At 37.7% G+C, this 15,140-nt stretch overlaps 2 protein-coding genes and 1 non-coding gene across 4 annotated transcripts; 1 reads left to right on the plus strand and 2 right to left on the minus strand.

The window, feature by feature from the left end:
- Nucleotides 1,497-1,569, minus strand: TRNAK-CUU. Its single transcript has one exon. It is a non-coding gene; the product is annotated as a tRNA-Lys (tRNA).
- Nucleotides 1,744-2,641, plus strand: LOC109222924 (putative calcium-binding protein CML19). The gene has a single exon (XM_019387214.1). The coding sequence runs from the start codon at nt 2,060-2,062 to the stop codon at nt 2,483-2,485; it is 426 nt and encodes a 141-aa protein (XP_019242759.1). The 5' UTR covers nt 1,744-2,059; the 3' UTR covers nt 2,486-2,641.
- LOC109207255 (protein LYK2) lies at nt 9,717-14,915 on the minus strand. Of its 2 annotated transcripts, XM_019370151.1 has the most exons (3): nt 14,816-14,915; nt 11,519-12,166; nt 9,717-11,222 (listed from the first exon to the last, which is right to left on the minus strand). In XM_019370151.1, the coding sequence occupies exons 1-3, from the start codon at nt 14,841-14,843 to the stop codon at nt 9,919-9,921; spliced, it is 1,980 nt and encodes a 659-aa protein (XP_019225696.1). In that variant the 5' UTR covers nt 14,844-14,915; the 3' UTR covers nt 9,717-9,918. The 2 variants fall into 2 exon arrangements, with proteins under 2 accessions (XP_019225696.1, XP_019225691.1); XM_019370146.1 differs by lacking the exon at nt 14,816-14,915 and having other exon boundaries at nt 11,519-12,789.

Genomic DNA, 15,140 nt, shown 5'->3' on the forward strand with positions numbered 1-15,140 from the left:
AAAGAGAGCAGAGAATATTGTATTGTATTCAATATGTTGTGTAATAATTCGAATCCCCTTACAAGATGACCAGGGTCCCCTTTATATGGGGGGGGGGGGGGGGGGGGATCTTTGTATAGTACACGTCTAATCATGATAGGGAAATGCTATTAGTATAGCTGTATAATGGCTCAGTAAAGATGTGTACTGTCCTTTGCAGTCTTTGTCAGTCCTCATCACGTGTCTTCGGGAGCCTTCTGCCTTTTCATAACGGTCATCAGCTTACATGCTGTCTCGAGGTGCGTCACGGTGACTCTTCGATATGCCCTGCCGAGGCGAGTGCTTCGAGGACGAGCCTCGGGCTGTGCTTCGATGCCGTCGAGGCCGGTCTTGGAAACGCCATCGAAGCCTTAAAATCGGGCCTTGCTGATTTTAACCGCATACATGCAGGTCCTCATCCTACTTGAAAATCGAGCTTTTTCTGCTTCCTATAGTAGTCTTCTAGGGGTTTGACCTCAAATGAAATACAAAGTAATGACATGTATTAGCTGCCGTGCGTTGTAGATCAACTGAGAAATGAAAAATAACTTCGCTCTAATATCACCTTAAGATACTAACCATAATCAACATAAGATACAGAGAAACCAAAATTTATAGTTGAGACTAGATTTAGATGCAATCATACTTGAAACATGCAATGCAATGAAGCACAGAATAAGTGTAAACGCATAAAGAATTGAGTTATAACCGACGAATGCTAGAATTGAACGAAAAAATATGACATTGATATGTAAACTATACAGCATGGTTAGTCCAATTAAGGATCAGGAACTCCCTAAATTAGCTTTGTACCAAAATCATTTATTCAAATATCTAGAGTAGAAATTCTACTAAAAAAGAACGAGTCATGTTCCGCATATGGGTTTGCCTCTGTGTAATTGAGCAAGCAACAGGATTCGATTTTAATCCTATTTATCTCAAATTTTCAAAGCTACTGGAGTATTTAACTTCTAAAATTTACAAGATTTCATATAGAACCTGTTGAGCATGCTCATGCTGCTTCTCTCTCCAAGCACCATCCGTGGCCATTGAAGACCTTAAATTACCACTCTCTGGCTGCAGACCAAGATTAATCCTGGGAGGCCTTCTCAGAAGGAATTCTTCAGGTGAATAAAATCCACTGCCTCCATCATTCTTTGACACACAACCATTAGAACACTTGAGATTCAGAAAACAATTTGCGATGCTTTTAACTTTAACTTTCGTGTACACACAACACAACACAGTGACTTGCATTAACAAGCAGTTCTCTATAATAAACCACTCTCTATAATAAGCTTCATCTAGTAATGTAGAAAACAAGGTAAATTGCATGCTGTAACAAGTTAAAATACAATTACACACAAAGTGTATAATAGTATAAGTTAAGTGAAAAGGGAGAGCTTTACATACAGCCTGAAGGTAGTGAACTTCTTCTAGCCTCTTTGAGGACAGACCATTAAAAAGGAAAATCGCTACGCCCACCGTGGGGCTCGAACCCACGACCACAAGGTTAAGAGCCTTGCGCTCTACCAACTGAGCTAGACGGGCTTGCTGGTAGGAAGTGCGAACTTCCGGTATATGTTATTTGAGTGTTGAAACTAACCCGCTGACTAACGGTTAAGTTATATTTTTGGCTTCTAGGAACCTACCCTACTCAAACGGAAAATATTACTCCTATTAGAGCTTGGAGAAAATAAAGAGCATTCGACTTTGAAATAGTATTCCCGGTTTGGCTTTCCTAGTCTCCTTCCCAATGACCTGGTAGATGATCAGATTCTTCTAGGTTGGTTCGTGGATATCTGGAAGCCCAATTCTTCATTGAAAACTGATCAACGGTACACACCCGAAATTCCCGCGCGCTAACAATTTCCCGGTTGCTTTACGCACGCCACACGGAATCTGCCGCTCTTAATATACATATATATAAGGGTCAAGAATTTGGTTGTATAGCAGTTCAACTCTTGCCTTTTGTTTTTACTTTTGTGTTTAGCCTATTAATTCTTGCCAAAGTACACACTCTTTGATATTTGTTAATTTGATGGCAGAATACCAGCAGCACCGACGTCTATTTGAACGCTTTGATGAGAATAGAGATGGGAAAATATCAGCAGAGGAGCTGCAACAGTGTGTCCACTTGATCGGCAAAGACATGTCGTATGAGGAAGCAAAGGCTGCGGTTGAGATCAATGACTCCGATAATGATGGCTTGTTGGATTTCGAGGATTTTGTGAGATTAATTGAAGATGGAAGCGAAGAAGAGAAGGCGCACGAGCTGAAGGAAGCATTCAGGATGTATGAGATGGAGGGATGTGGATGTATTACGCCTGAGAGTTTGAATAGAATGCTTGCCAAATTAGGAGAATCAAGAACCATTGATGAATGCAGAGGAATGATTTGCCGCTATGATATTGACGGCGATGGTCTCCTTAACTTTGATGAGTTCGAGATTATGATGCGTTGCTAGTTTTTTGTCCTTGTTTGTATCTTTGATTTTTTCTTTGATCTTTCGTTGAGGATTACTCATTCTTTCTGTATATTAGTACAACATTGCCCCTTATTGTAGACTAATGGTTCCAATATGGAATTTTTACATTCCTATACCATATAGGAAATTATATTACCCTCAATGTTTAAGGTTTGATATAATTTACATTTAGTATATCTAATTACCAATTCTATACCATGAGGTGTTTTAACTGTACATTAATTGTACCTTATATCACTCCTAAATTTATGGTACCGTATATTCCTCCAAATCCCCATCCCCCACGTTTCTCTCTCCCAACCCCACACCCTCACCCACGTATCACCACACACCTAGAAACCAGAAAAACAATTGAAACCCTCTACCATTAACGTCCAAAATCAAGGTTTTTTCTTCTACAACCATTCAAAATTGAAGTCAAATCTTCAAAGTTTCATACACAGCAATAACTTTTGATGGTTATGATTTCGGGTTCCTTCAGTAATAAAAGGAAAGGAAAAGAGAGCAGCAATTCCACCATTGACAGCCATTAAAAAGCTTTGAAGCTTTGAATTCAAATTTGGATTTTCAAAAATCATTATTTGTTTGGATTGGGTGTTGTTGTAAATAATTGGGAATATGGTTTGGAGTTTATATCTCAATTTTGAGGGGTTTTGGTGAAGATTAGACTTGGTTTTGGCTGAATTTCAGATTGAAATTCGAAGAAGAAGAAGAAGAAGAAGAAATTACATACATTATATTGCAGAAATTGTAGATAAAATGTAGAAAAATTATAGACTGTTGTTTATTTATTTTTGAGCGTTGTGTTTTTGTGTTAAAAGTTTTGATGGGAGCTTGTTATTCCACTTCGTCTGTTTTGGAGCTAACTTGTGTAGAGGAGAAGATATTTTTTAAGTTATATATATTGCTATACCTTTAAATTCAAAAAAGTATGGTTGTATTGTATTTAAAGAGGCGTGAATTTGTAGAATAGGTTGCATGTGAGGAATCAGTCAAATAAGACTCACAATGGCTTGTTTTCTACATTTAATCTACAACAAAACTACATATCATTTGAAAAATTAATATGAAAATACAGAATTTCAATGTTTCTACAAATTATCTACAAAATATCTACAAACTGGGTACATTGAATTTTAATATCCCAATTCTCATTCAATTGTAGCATAATTGGGATTTTCAACATAATTGTATTTTTTCAGAAGATTTGTAGAAGTTTTAGTCGTTTTTGATTTGTGAAAACAGAAAACAAAGCATCTACAATCAGAATACAAATAATCTACAATTTATCTACAAAATATCTACAAACTGGGTACATTGAATTTTAATATCCCAATTCCCATTCAATTGTAGCATAATTGGGATTTTTGACATTATTGCATTTTTTTCAGAAGATTTGTAGAAGTTTTAGTCGATTTTTTATTTGTGAAAATAGAAAATAAAGCATCTACAATCAGAATATAAATAATCTACAATTTATCTACAAAATATCTACAAACTGGGTACATATTTGGACTCAACATGCTTCCCCTGAAATGTATGTTTCNTGGAATTTGCTGCTCTCTTTTCCTTTGCTTTGTATTACTGAAATTTGGACATAATTGTGTTTGATGAAGAAGAACCGTAGAAGATTTAGTCGTTTTTGATTTGTGAATTGTAGAAGAATAATCAGTTCGTTTTTGAATTTTAGAAGAATAATCAATTCGTTTTTGAATTGTAGAAGAATAATTGCGTTTGATGTAGAGAAGCTAAATTTGAAACGAAACTGACGAAGAAGATTAATGTGCGTGATTTGCGTTTGGAAGATCTGGAAGAATATTTAATCCCTCAATTTTAGCCCCTAAATAAGGAAGCCTGCAGCTACAATGATTCCTCATTTAATGCATGGTCTATATTTTGTAGAAATACTATTAGCATGAATGGCAATATGCAAACTATGAACATATTTGGTAATATAGTTTCGTATATGGTACATATACGAAAATTTCCCTTCTAATATTTGTAAAGTTTTCATCTTGACATATTTATATGTTTTTGGATAATGCAGCTTTGCTTAAAAACTTATGTATTCTCATAGATGTCATCGGAGGCGGAGCCAAGACTTCAAGTTTATGGGTTCAGAATTCTAAGCATTTTAAGCGATTGGGTTCTAAATTAATAATTTATATATATTCAATGAATTTTTAAGACAAATACAGGGTTCGAACCAAAACTATTGGGTTCGGCCAAACCCACTCGGAGCACTCTAGCTCTGCCCCTGGATGTCATATGTAAAACAGCGAGTATTTGGTGTTCCAACTTGTATTTTCAGTCATGTAAATGGGTACATTTATATCTGAAGAAGTACACCGGTAGTAGGAGTTTTATAGATGAGGAAGAGAGGTTTAGGAGATATATACAACAATTTGAATTCAAATGAGAATCTTAGCTCTGCATATCCTTATCCTTATCATGCCCCCGCAAGATTGGCTCCACTGGTTGGAGGCCAATCTTGGTCACAAAGTCAGAGAAAGGTCGTCGAGGTAGAGGTTTTATGAGGGCATCTGCAAGCTGTGAGGCATTGCTAATGTGCCGAACATCAATTTGATTCCTTGATCACGGACGAAATGAAAATCAATGGCCACATGCTTTATTCTACTGTGGAAGACAGGATTACGACTGAGATAAGTGGCTCCAACATTATCGCATAGGATTTTTGGCGGAGACTTAGGTGGAAGATGCAGCTCCTTAAGGAGATTAACAATCCAGTTTACTTCAGCTACAGCTCCTGCAACAGCTCGATACTCAGCTTCAGTGGATGAGCGAGCAACTGTTCGCTGCTTTTTAGAACACCAACTGATAGGATTGGACCCAAGAAGAATGACATAAGCTGAAGTTGAGTGTCTTGTATCAATCATTCCGCCCCAATCAGCGTCAGAGTAAGCCTGAAGTATGGTAGTGGATGAGGGCCTTATGAGAAGTCCATAGGTGAGTGTTTCTTTGAGGTATCTGAGCAAGCGCTTAGCTGCTTGCCAATGTCGAATCAACGGAGCATGTTGGAATTGAGCAAGCTTATTGATGGTAAAGCAAATATCCGGCCTTGTAAAACTAAGATACTGAAGAGATCCAATGACTTGTCTATACAGCTTCACATCTGCTGAACAAGATCCATCATTAATGCTTAGATGCTCACTGGTAGACATTGGAGTAGCAACACCATTTGCTTCCAGCATGTGAAATTTATCTAATAGCTCAGCAATGTAATTGCTTTGAGTAAGTAAGAATACATTGCTTTGAGTAAGTAAGAGACCATCTGAATGTGGAATGACTTCGACACCAAGAAAAAAATGCAAAGATCCAAGATCATTGATAGAGAACCTGTTGCCCAACAACTTGATGGTGTGGTCGACATGCTTGATTGACGAACCAGTGACAACAATGTCATCGACATACACCATAACAAAGATAAGGATATTGTGTTGAAACCAGACAAACAGTGAGTTATCCGGATGAGTTTTGCTGAAACCACATGAAAGAAGAAAGTTCTTGAGCTCTGTATACCAAGCTCTTGGAGCTTGGCGAAGTCCATAAATGGATTTACGAAGTTTACAGACATAATTGGGATAAACAGGATCAACGAATCCCGGAGGTTGTTGCATATAGACTTCTTCATGCAATGTGCCTTGGAGAAAGGCATTGTTGACATCTAGTTGTCGTAAGGGCCACCTGAAAGACACTGCTAAAGAGATAATTAGACGAATGGTGGTATGTTTAATGACTGGACTGAAGGTAGAATGAAAATCATGCAACACCCGGTCTTTGGTGAAAACCCTTTGCAACTAGACGCGCTTTATAGCGTTCGACTGATCCATCTGCATTGTTTTTCACACGAAACACCCACTTTCAGCCTATCACATTTTGTGATGAAGTTGGAGGAACTAGAGACCAAGTAGCATTATTCAAAAGGGTTGAGTATTCAGCCTGCATTGCATCATGCCATTCAATATATTTGTTTGCTTGCTTAAACGATGAGGTGCTAGTGGCAGTGTTTTGTTGGGCGAGACAGCAAGGTAGTCAAAAACTTGTTTGGGCTTGAAGACATTATTTTGAGATCTCGTCACCATTCTTGAGGGAGGAAGAGGTACCACTTGTGTGGTAGAAGAAGAGAGAAGAGGCGTAGTAGTGGAAGAAGAACAAGGTGGAGAAGATCTCACCTCGAGTGAAGGTGAAGCATCATCCTGCAATAATAAGCTCGGTGAACCTTCCATGGGTGGCTGCTGACAAGGAGAGTTGCTTGAGGGAGGCAATGAGATAGGTTCAAAGGCAATATCTTATTGGTTTTGTACTGGAGAAACATTGGTTGGTTCTGTGGAGTGGATCCACTGGTGCAAGAGTGATGGTTCTATTCTGGAAGACCTAGCTGATTATTTTTGAATGGAAATATATGTTCCACAAAGAGGACATGTCTTGAGATGAATATTTTGGAGGTTGAAAGATCAAGACATGCATAACTATTTGTAGAAGGTGAGTATCCCATGAAAGCACAAGGTCTTGATTTGGGAGCAAGTTTGTTGTTGTTATATGGTTTTAACCAGGGGTAACATAAACAACCAAAAACTCTTAATTTCAAAGAGTTAGGGGATGTGTGAAAGAGGCATTGAAAAGGAGAACGAAGTTTGAGCAATGGAGTAGGCATCCTATTGATAAGGTAGACAGCTGTTTGACAAGCCAATGACCAAAAACATGAGGGTACAGAATTAAAGTTAGAGCAGTATCTATGATATGTCGATGCTTGCGTTCAGCTAATCCAACAATTTGAGGAGTGTAGGGAGGACTAGTGAGATGTTGAATGCCATGCTGCGTAAGGATAGATTTTAAGCTTATGTATTCTCCACCCCCATATGAATAGAGTGTGCCAACAGTAAGGTGAAATTGGTTTTTCACCATGCTAAGAAAGTTCACAAATACTCCTTGAACATCTGATTTATTCTTTAATGGGAATAACCAAGTGTACTTTGTATAGTGATCCACAAAAATCACATAAAATCGAAAATTATCAAATGAGTGAATAGGAGAAGAACCCCAAACATCAGAGTACAAAAATTCAAAAGGTCTAGAACTACTAATGGAATTGTCACCAAAAGGAAGGCGATGACTTTTATTGCATAAGCATGAATGACAGAATGTAAAGGAATCGGGGAAGCTTAAAGGAAGAAACAAATAATTTCGTTATTCTAGGTTGAGAGTGACTAAGTCTGGCATGCCATAGGTGCAATGTTGGCGTGGATGTAGTGGTGAAGTGAGCAAGAGGAGAAGATGGACGATGTTGTGACTTGTCAGCTGGCCATTCATAGAGGTCCCCTTTGCTCCGTCCTTGCAGGAAGCGTGCCCCCGCATTCAAATCCTTCACACAAAAAGAATAGGGAAAGAATTCAATAGATGCTTGATTGTGGAGACAAAATTTAGCAACTGAAATTAAATTTCTTTTGATTCTTGGAGAACAAAGAACATTATGCAGATGAAAAGGCTTAGTGTTATCATAAAAAAATATAGTTTGACCAATATGAGTAATTGGTATTCCTTTACTGGCGCCGATGATGATTTCATCATTGCCTGAAAAGTGAGTAGCAGACTGAAGGGAGTTTGGATTATCTATGATGTGGTGAGAAGCCCCCGAGTCAACAAACCATGAACTTAAGTAATTGGCAGCATAGTTTGCATGATTAGTAAACTTTGCCTGAGCTTCAAGTGCATCGTGAGATTTAGAGCGGCACACCTTAGCTATATGACCAAACTTGTCGCAAAGTTGGCACTACACTCTTTGTTGATTAGACATGTTATTGAACGCCTTTGAGTTGGTCATTTGTCCAGAAAAATTACGGTTGTTAGGCATGAAATTGGAATGCCCTCCCCTTCGCTTAGAACTAGTGTGGTTTCTTCCTTTAGACTGGTTGAACGAGGTGCGGTGCTGGATAAATTGTGCAGTGATAATAGGCTGCTCATTCTTTGATTCTGAGTGCTGGACGAAAACTTCACGAGCAAGAAGTTTGTCAAATAGTTCTTCGAAAGATATGGGATTATCACGAGCGCGTATAGCCGCTGAGATCTCTTTGTATTCTGCTCCAACTCCGCTTAAAACTTTGATGACTAGTTCCTCATTTGTTAGAGACGAGCCAGAGGCAGCCAAATCATCCGCAATGGATTTAATTTCTTTCATGTAGTCGCTGACGGACTTGGAGTCTCGCCTGATGTTTGAGAGTAACTCACGAAGACCAAAAATTCTTGCTTGAGATTTGTTCGCATAGGTCGTTTGCAAACTGTCCCATGCGTTTTTTGCAGTAGCTGCTTGAGCAATCAGCGGCGCAATGGATGGATCGACAGAGGCCATGATTGCACTGCGAACAAGGCTGTCTTGCCTTAGCCACAACTTGTAGTTTGGATTAGGAAGTTGATTGCCTTTGTCATCTGCAATATACACTGGAGGAATGACAGATGTGCCATCGATGTAGGATAGGAGATCATATCCAAATAGTAAGGTGGTTACTTGGGCTTGCCAAGTCGAATAGTTTGAGCTTCCCATCAGTTAGATCGAGCTGTGACGTTGGGTTGAAGGAAATCAGTTGTGTTGGTTGGATCACATGTCCATGGCTGAAAATGGTTGGTGAGGTGGTGGTGCTTGAGTTTTCTCCCGTTAGGCTTTAACTGGATGAGAGGAAAAAAAAGGTTGCAGACTTTTGGAATTGCTAACAGCGAGTATTTGGTGTTCCAACTTGTATTTTCAGTCATGTAAATGGGTACGTTTATATCAGAAGTACACTGGTAGTAGGAGTTTTGTAGATGAGGAAGAGAGGTTTAGGAGATATATACAACAATTTGAATTCAAATGAGAATCTTAGCTCTGCTTATCCTTATCCTTATCAATATGATGTGTTCTATTCCTTTTTAGTGATGAATGCTGCAGTTTTACTCTACTTCGACTTGAGCAACCAATCAATTTTAATTATTCTTGCAAATGTCTCCTATTGGTATATGAATCTTGTAAAAGTATTCTGTACTTTACTTTAGTGAAAGACTGTTTCTTCTTCAATCTGCTGTAATATTCCTTTTGTTCTACCTTTTGGGTTGTCCTTTGAATCTAGGGAACGACCTTAAGGTCAGTCATGAAAACATTTTTAATGAAAAGTCAAGACATATTTGGGAGATGAACTGAATATTGATTGACAGCAGTAGCTACATAAGAAGATCACTATGATCAAAGGTAGTTGCTGCATACGTACATATTTACAACTTAATAATAAGCGGTCTACAGTCTCCTCTTGTATTTTGCCGTAAGTGCAGAGGAGATCAAGATCTTAAGAGCCATAAAAACCTTACAAGTTAAACACCTGGAAACTTAATCACTTACAATTCACAAAAGCTCGCATTTTTGGTAATCACATGGTACTGGTGGCTGCAGCCATGAACAAAGGTTTGCAAGAACTTTCGGAGGTTATGAGTTGCTCTTCCCCTTCCAGTAATTCTTCAACCAATCTTGACAACTTCTCCACAATCTCACCAGCATTTGGTCTTAACGAGGGCTCGTCCTCCACGCATGCTCTAGCCAGATTTGCCAATGTCACTGCTGCATCAAATGAATAATTGTCTCCCAATGCACTGTCTATCCATTCCCTTAACTCATCCGCGTTATCCGACTCCAAAATGACCTTTATTTTATCAGACAGCCTAGTTTCATCTTCTCCTTTACCATTGCCACTGCTTATAGGTGTTTGGCCTGATAACACCTCCAGCAAGATCACCCCAAAAGCAAAGATATCAATGCTCGGGGTAAGGATTCCTCGTTCAAGATACTCTGGAGCTAAATAACCTTTTGCAACATCATCTTCAACGCATCGAGCCATGCCAAAATTACCAACTTTTGCCTTGAAATCTTCATCAAGAAAAATGTTCCTGCTCTTTATATTTCGGTGGACATAAGCAGGATCCATGATATGGTGCATAAATTGCAAGGCAGTCGCTACATCTAAGCAAATCCTTAGCCTCTGATTCCATGTCAAGAAACAATAGCACGAAGCAATGAATCGATTCTTCATTGCTCGACCACCATGAAGCCAGTCTTTTAACGAACCATTTACAGCATATTCAAACACCAAGAATGAATCAGGACTCTCTGATACGCACGTCCCTAAGTGCCTGATAATATTTGGATGATGATGAATTGCATCATTGAATAGTCCAGTATCTATTTTTGAGATATTGCAAGTCTCCATCTTTTTGATTGCCAAATCTTTGCCACTGATCCGGCCATGGAATACAGAATCCTCGATAAGATTGGAGGAATCGAAATCCTCTGTAGCCTTCTTTATCTCCTCAATAGTGTAGGTCTCAACCAACAGCTTATGTGGTGTGGCATCAATAATCTGACTGTCTAGTTCATTTTGAGACCCCTCGAATGAAACTTTCTTTTCGCTGGTTGTTCTCACGCTTAAGCTTAACTTTTGTAGCTCCAAATCTGCTTCCTTACACAAATCTGCATCCCTCTTCCTCTTGTGCTGGATAAACAAGAAAACTGCCGCAAACGCTACTATTGACATAAAGGCAACCACAGCAACAGCAATATAAACTCCCATCATCCTCATTTTGGACTTCCTTTTATGTTTTTTAGTTGACGCAATGCTTGCTGCTGGATATCCCAAATCCGGCTGCTGGGAGTTTGTAAATAAGCTAAGTCTCGGTTTACCTGTTGACACATAATATAACAAACATAACGTTATGTTCTCTCTCTAACAACTTAAACTTTTAAATGAGACAGTCATACTATTCAATTTGGTACCAGAGCAAGCAAGGGAACTTAGATTCAAATCTCACCACCACTCAAAAAGCAAAAAACATTTCAACATCTATATCTCACCACCACCCAAAGAGCAAAAAAAATTCTTCATGGGTAAGGGAACGTGTTATAATTAAATAACTAAAAATGCAATCTTTCTAAATACTTAAATTTTCAGATGAGATAGTCGCACAATTCAACATTACCTTCGAGCGGAATCAAAAGAGTTGAAGCTGGTGAAAGGCTTTCAGGTCTAAAACTACCTCCTTCTAATCTGTGATTGGTAGCAATTATTCTTTCAGCACTAGTATTGAAACCAATTGCTAAAGCTGCAATTGTATCACCTTGCTTCACTGGATAAGAAACCAAAAGTTTTGTTTGTGGACTAATTTCTTCTGGAGAAAGACAAGCACATCTCAATGGAATTGACAGTAAAAGTTTCTCAGACAAACCAAAAGGAGTAATATTTGGATTTTTTTCCTTAATTGCTTTACATGTCGTTAAACCTTCTAAAGATTGAGCAATGCTATAAAAGCTCTCTCCTTTAATTGTTGTTTTTGTCAATTCAGCTTCAAAAAATCCGCCAACGCATTTACAATCTAATGGAATTAATAAAGGCTGGTCAATTGTAAGAAATTCTGTATCAGCAGAAAAGCCATTTGCTTCACCTAGAACGTATCGATTGATACCCAAATAAGAACTCAGATTGAAAAGAGATGAGTAAAATGAATTGGTACGAAGAATTGCGAATGTTCCACATTGCAATGGCTGCAAATTACGGTCACATCGATAGCCAGAAGCAGCTGGAGATTTTGACTCGCAGCTTAATAAATCCTCTAGTCCAAGAGCAGAAACTGTCACAAATAAGAAGAAAATCAAAGAACAAAACTGAAAATCAACTGTCATAGTAATGAATTAAGCGAAGGACCACTCAACTCCACGTGGATTGTATTTGTGTAGTAAGAATAAAAAGGTTGTTTTTGTAGGAAGGCAAAGGAGATGAATATATTTTGGATCTGTACAAAAGGTAGAATTTCTTGGACAAGAGTCTTGGTTGCTGCAATTCTTTTATATTTTTGAGTCTAACTGTGGATGAGTGCAGTTTTCTATTAATTCTAAGATTTTAAATGGCTAACTGTCATGATTAACCCCTCAACGAATTCCTTTTGGTTTGCTAAAATTGCTTTGTTTATTTGTCTCATACATGCACTTGAAAAAGGTCATTTTGCCTAGGTAGAATGAGCAACAACAAATGAATATACATGCATTGGTGTGAGTATATCTATTATGTGTTGATACGAGGATGAGAAATGCCAGAAGAGCCTAGAAAACCAAAGTTAGGAGTTTAAAAATTGGCTAGTGGGTTGGTCTCAGAGACTCCTCGTATGGCTAAATTTGTTTAGTTATAGGAGAAGAGAGGGGATAACTGCCTGGGAGAGGATGAGAGAGAGCTCTTGAGGGAGATATGATTTCTATATTGAAGTTAGCAATAGCCAATGTGTTCACTTGTGAACATTTTTATATGAGGAAATAAGAGAGTTAATCACACTTGATAGGTAGACACTACTCTCACGGCCTCCGATCCAAGTCTATGTTGTTCGGACTCTCCGAAAATGTCATCGAATATATGTTCGATCCTTCAAAATTAGTGCATTTTTGAAGAATCTGACACGAGTGCGACAACATTTTGAAGAGTCCTCGCAACATAATTAACTACAAGTAAACGTGTAATTATGCGTACTGAATGGATGTGCTATTTCCTCTTAATGATGTAATTAGTATGTGCTGCGGATATTTGGTGGAAGTTGAAAAAAGAAAAGAGTTTACATGTCGTTTCATAATATATCGTATTATATTGTATTGTTTGATAAATATAATGTTTGGATTGTATCGTTTGCCGTTGTTTCATGATGTCACACACCAATAATATGAAGAATAAACTTGCAACATTATTAAGAAAAAATAGGATATGGAGTAGAATTATTATATAAAGAAGTAGGGTAAAGGATAAGGAAGGACAAAATGAGAGAAAAAAGCATGGAAAACGACGCCACCACACCAAATCTGCCGTTCCATAAAGTGGCCCTTTTTGTCGTTACGTAACAATGAATTTAACGATAAGATTCAATAAAATTTAAGTAACAATCAAAACAAATATTATATTTAAAGTAACAATACTATACAATACGATAGGTAACAACCATCCAAACAAGCTGTAAAATTGAAGTGGAAAAGAAATAATACTTTTCAAACGAGTTATTCAATACTTCATCAGTTTTTCAGATACTGAATCCAGCTTCAATATTTGTAAGTGAAGTCGTGGCCGAATCCCAGAATGCTCGGGGAAAAGCTACTAATTTTGTGCACGGTTGATGATATTTAATTCCTTAATTCAATTCAACCACCATTTAGCAAGACATAACAAATTTCTTTCAGGCAAACCACAATATTAACACTTAATACTCACTATTAAGCGTTACTCACAGAGTATATTTTAATCATATAAACATGACTACTAAATGCAAAAGCATAAAGTACCTCCACTAATATTCACACACCAAGTGTTCGACATATTTCCATGCGCAAATTAAATCGAAATGATGTTTTAAAAAGAAAGATGTTTCACAAAGAATTAACTCAGTGTGTGTGATGGTCTCTTGTCTTGGTTCATGACTTAGGGGAGGATAAGAGATCCGTACAATGGACAAGCAATATATGCCAATAAGAACTTGCTTGATGAGACCTTCTTTGCTTGCTAAAGCTGAGGCATTTCTAGGACGCTTCAAGTTAAAAGATGGATGACTCGAAATTCCATCTACACTTAGGTCCTAGCTATAGGCTATATAGCCAGAGGCGAATTTAGATAACAAACTGCACGTTTAACTGAACTCCGTAACTTTAGATAACATATATTGGAGTACATATTTTGAACTTATAATTTTAAATGTCCAATGAGTTCGATGGCAAAAATATAAAAATTGAACCTATTAAGTTAAAATGATGGACCCTCCTCTGTATATAGCCTACATTTGACATGGGCCATCTCTGAGATTAAAAGAGTTTAATTTTTACCATGCTCGTTAAGTTGTTTTTTCATTTACAAAATCATCTTTCATTGACGATTCTCTGTTTTTTTTTCGTTGCTGTGGGGATATGGAGCAAAAAGAAAGAAAAGCACGTGAGACCACGTGCCCAGCACCGTTCAGCAATCTCCATAGATAAACAAAGAAATGAAAGAGGGATACAGAGGTGAAAGTTACGAGAGCTGTCCGATTTCTGAGGCCAAAAGAAAGGTTTCTTCACCATTATAAATCCTATTCTCCTTTAGTATTTACACTAATCTAATAAATACATAGTAGTATATTCTATCGCATGCACTTTTTTGGACATCTGAAAATTGTGTATTTAATTTAGATAGGGTGAGCACATAAACTGTTAAGGATCTGATTTCATTGGAAACATACTAACTTGAGAAGCAGTGGCAACTAGGATCGAAATATTACCATCGAGTATATCCTTTTGAACTCCCATGCAGAGGGATTTTGAACTTGTTATTTTGACAGGCTGGCGAATCAGAATTGGACCCAAGCACTTCTTTGAAACTCCCACAAACTATGATTCTTTAAGGATGAGATTCGGTCCAGTAATTTTTGGTCCAGTAAATTTCAATACCACACTTGATATTAGCCACGTATCACTAAAGATATGAAGTGTGTGGATCATTTTGTTTTAGGACCTCTATCACTGAGTCTTTATTGAATTTTACTATCTTAAAAAATAAAAAATGAAAACGCATAACCGAGAATATAACAATCGAATTTGTGACAT

This window comes from Nicotiana attenuata, chromosome 2 (assembly GCF_001879085.1).
Source record: "Nicotiana attenuata strain UT chromosome 2, NIATTr2, whole genome shotgun sequence".
Classification (NCBI taxonomy): Eukaryota; Viridiplantae; Streptophyta; class Magnoliopsida; order Solanales; family Solanaceae; genus Nicotiana; species Nicotiana attenuata.

Bases quoted from the DNA above. Each gene is read 5' to 3' on its own strand.
- LOC109222924 (XM_019387214.1), top strand. From the start codon at position 2,060: ATGGCAGAATACCAGCAGCACCGACGTCTATTTGAACGCTTTGATGAG.
- LOC109207255 (XM_019370146.1), bottom strand. From the start codon at position 12,218: ATGACAGTTGATTTTCAGTTTTGTTCTTTGATTTTCTTCTTATTTGTG. The intron at 11,223-11,518 runs GTAATGTTGAAT...ATGTGTCAACAG, and splicing joins TCTTTTGATTCCGCTCGAAG to GTAAACCGAGACTTAGCTTA.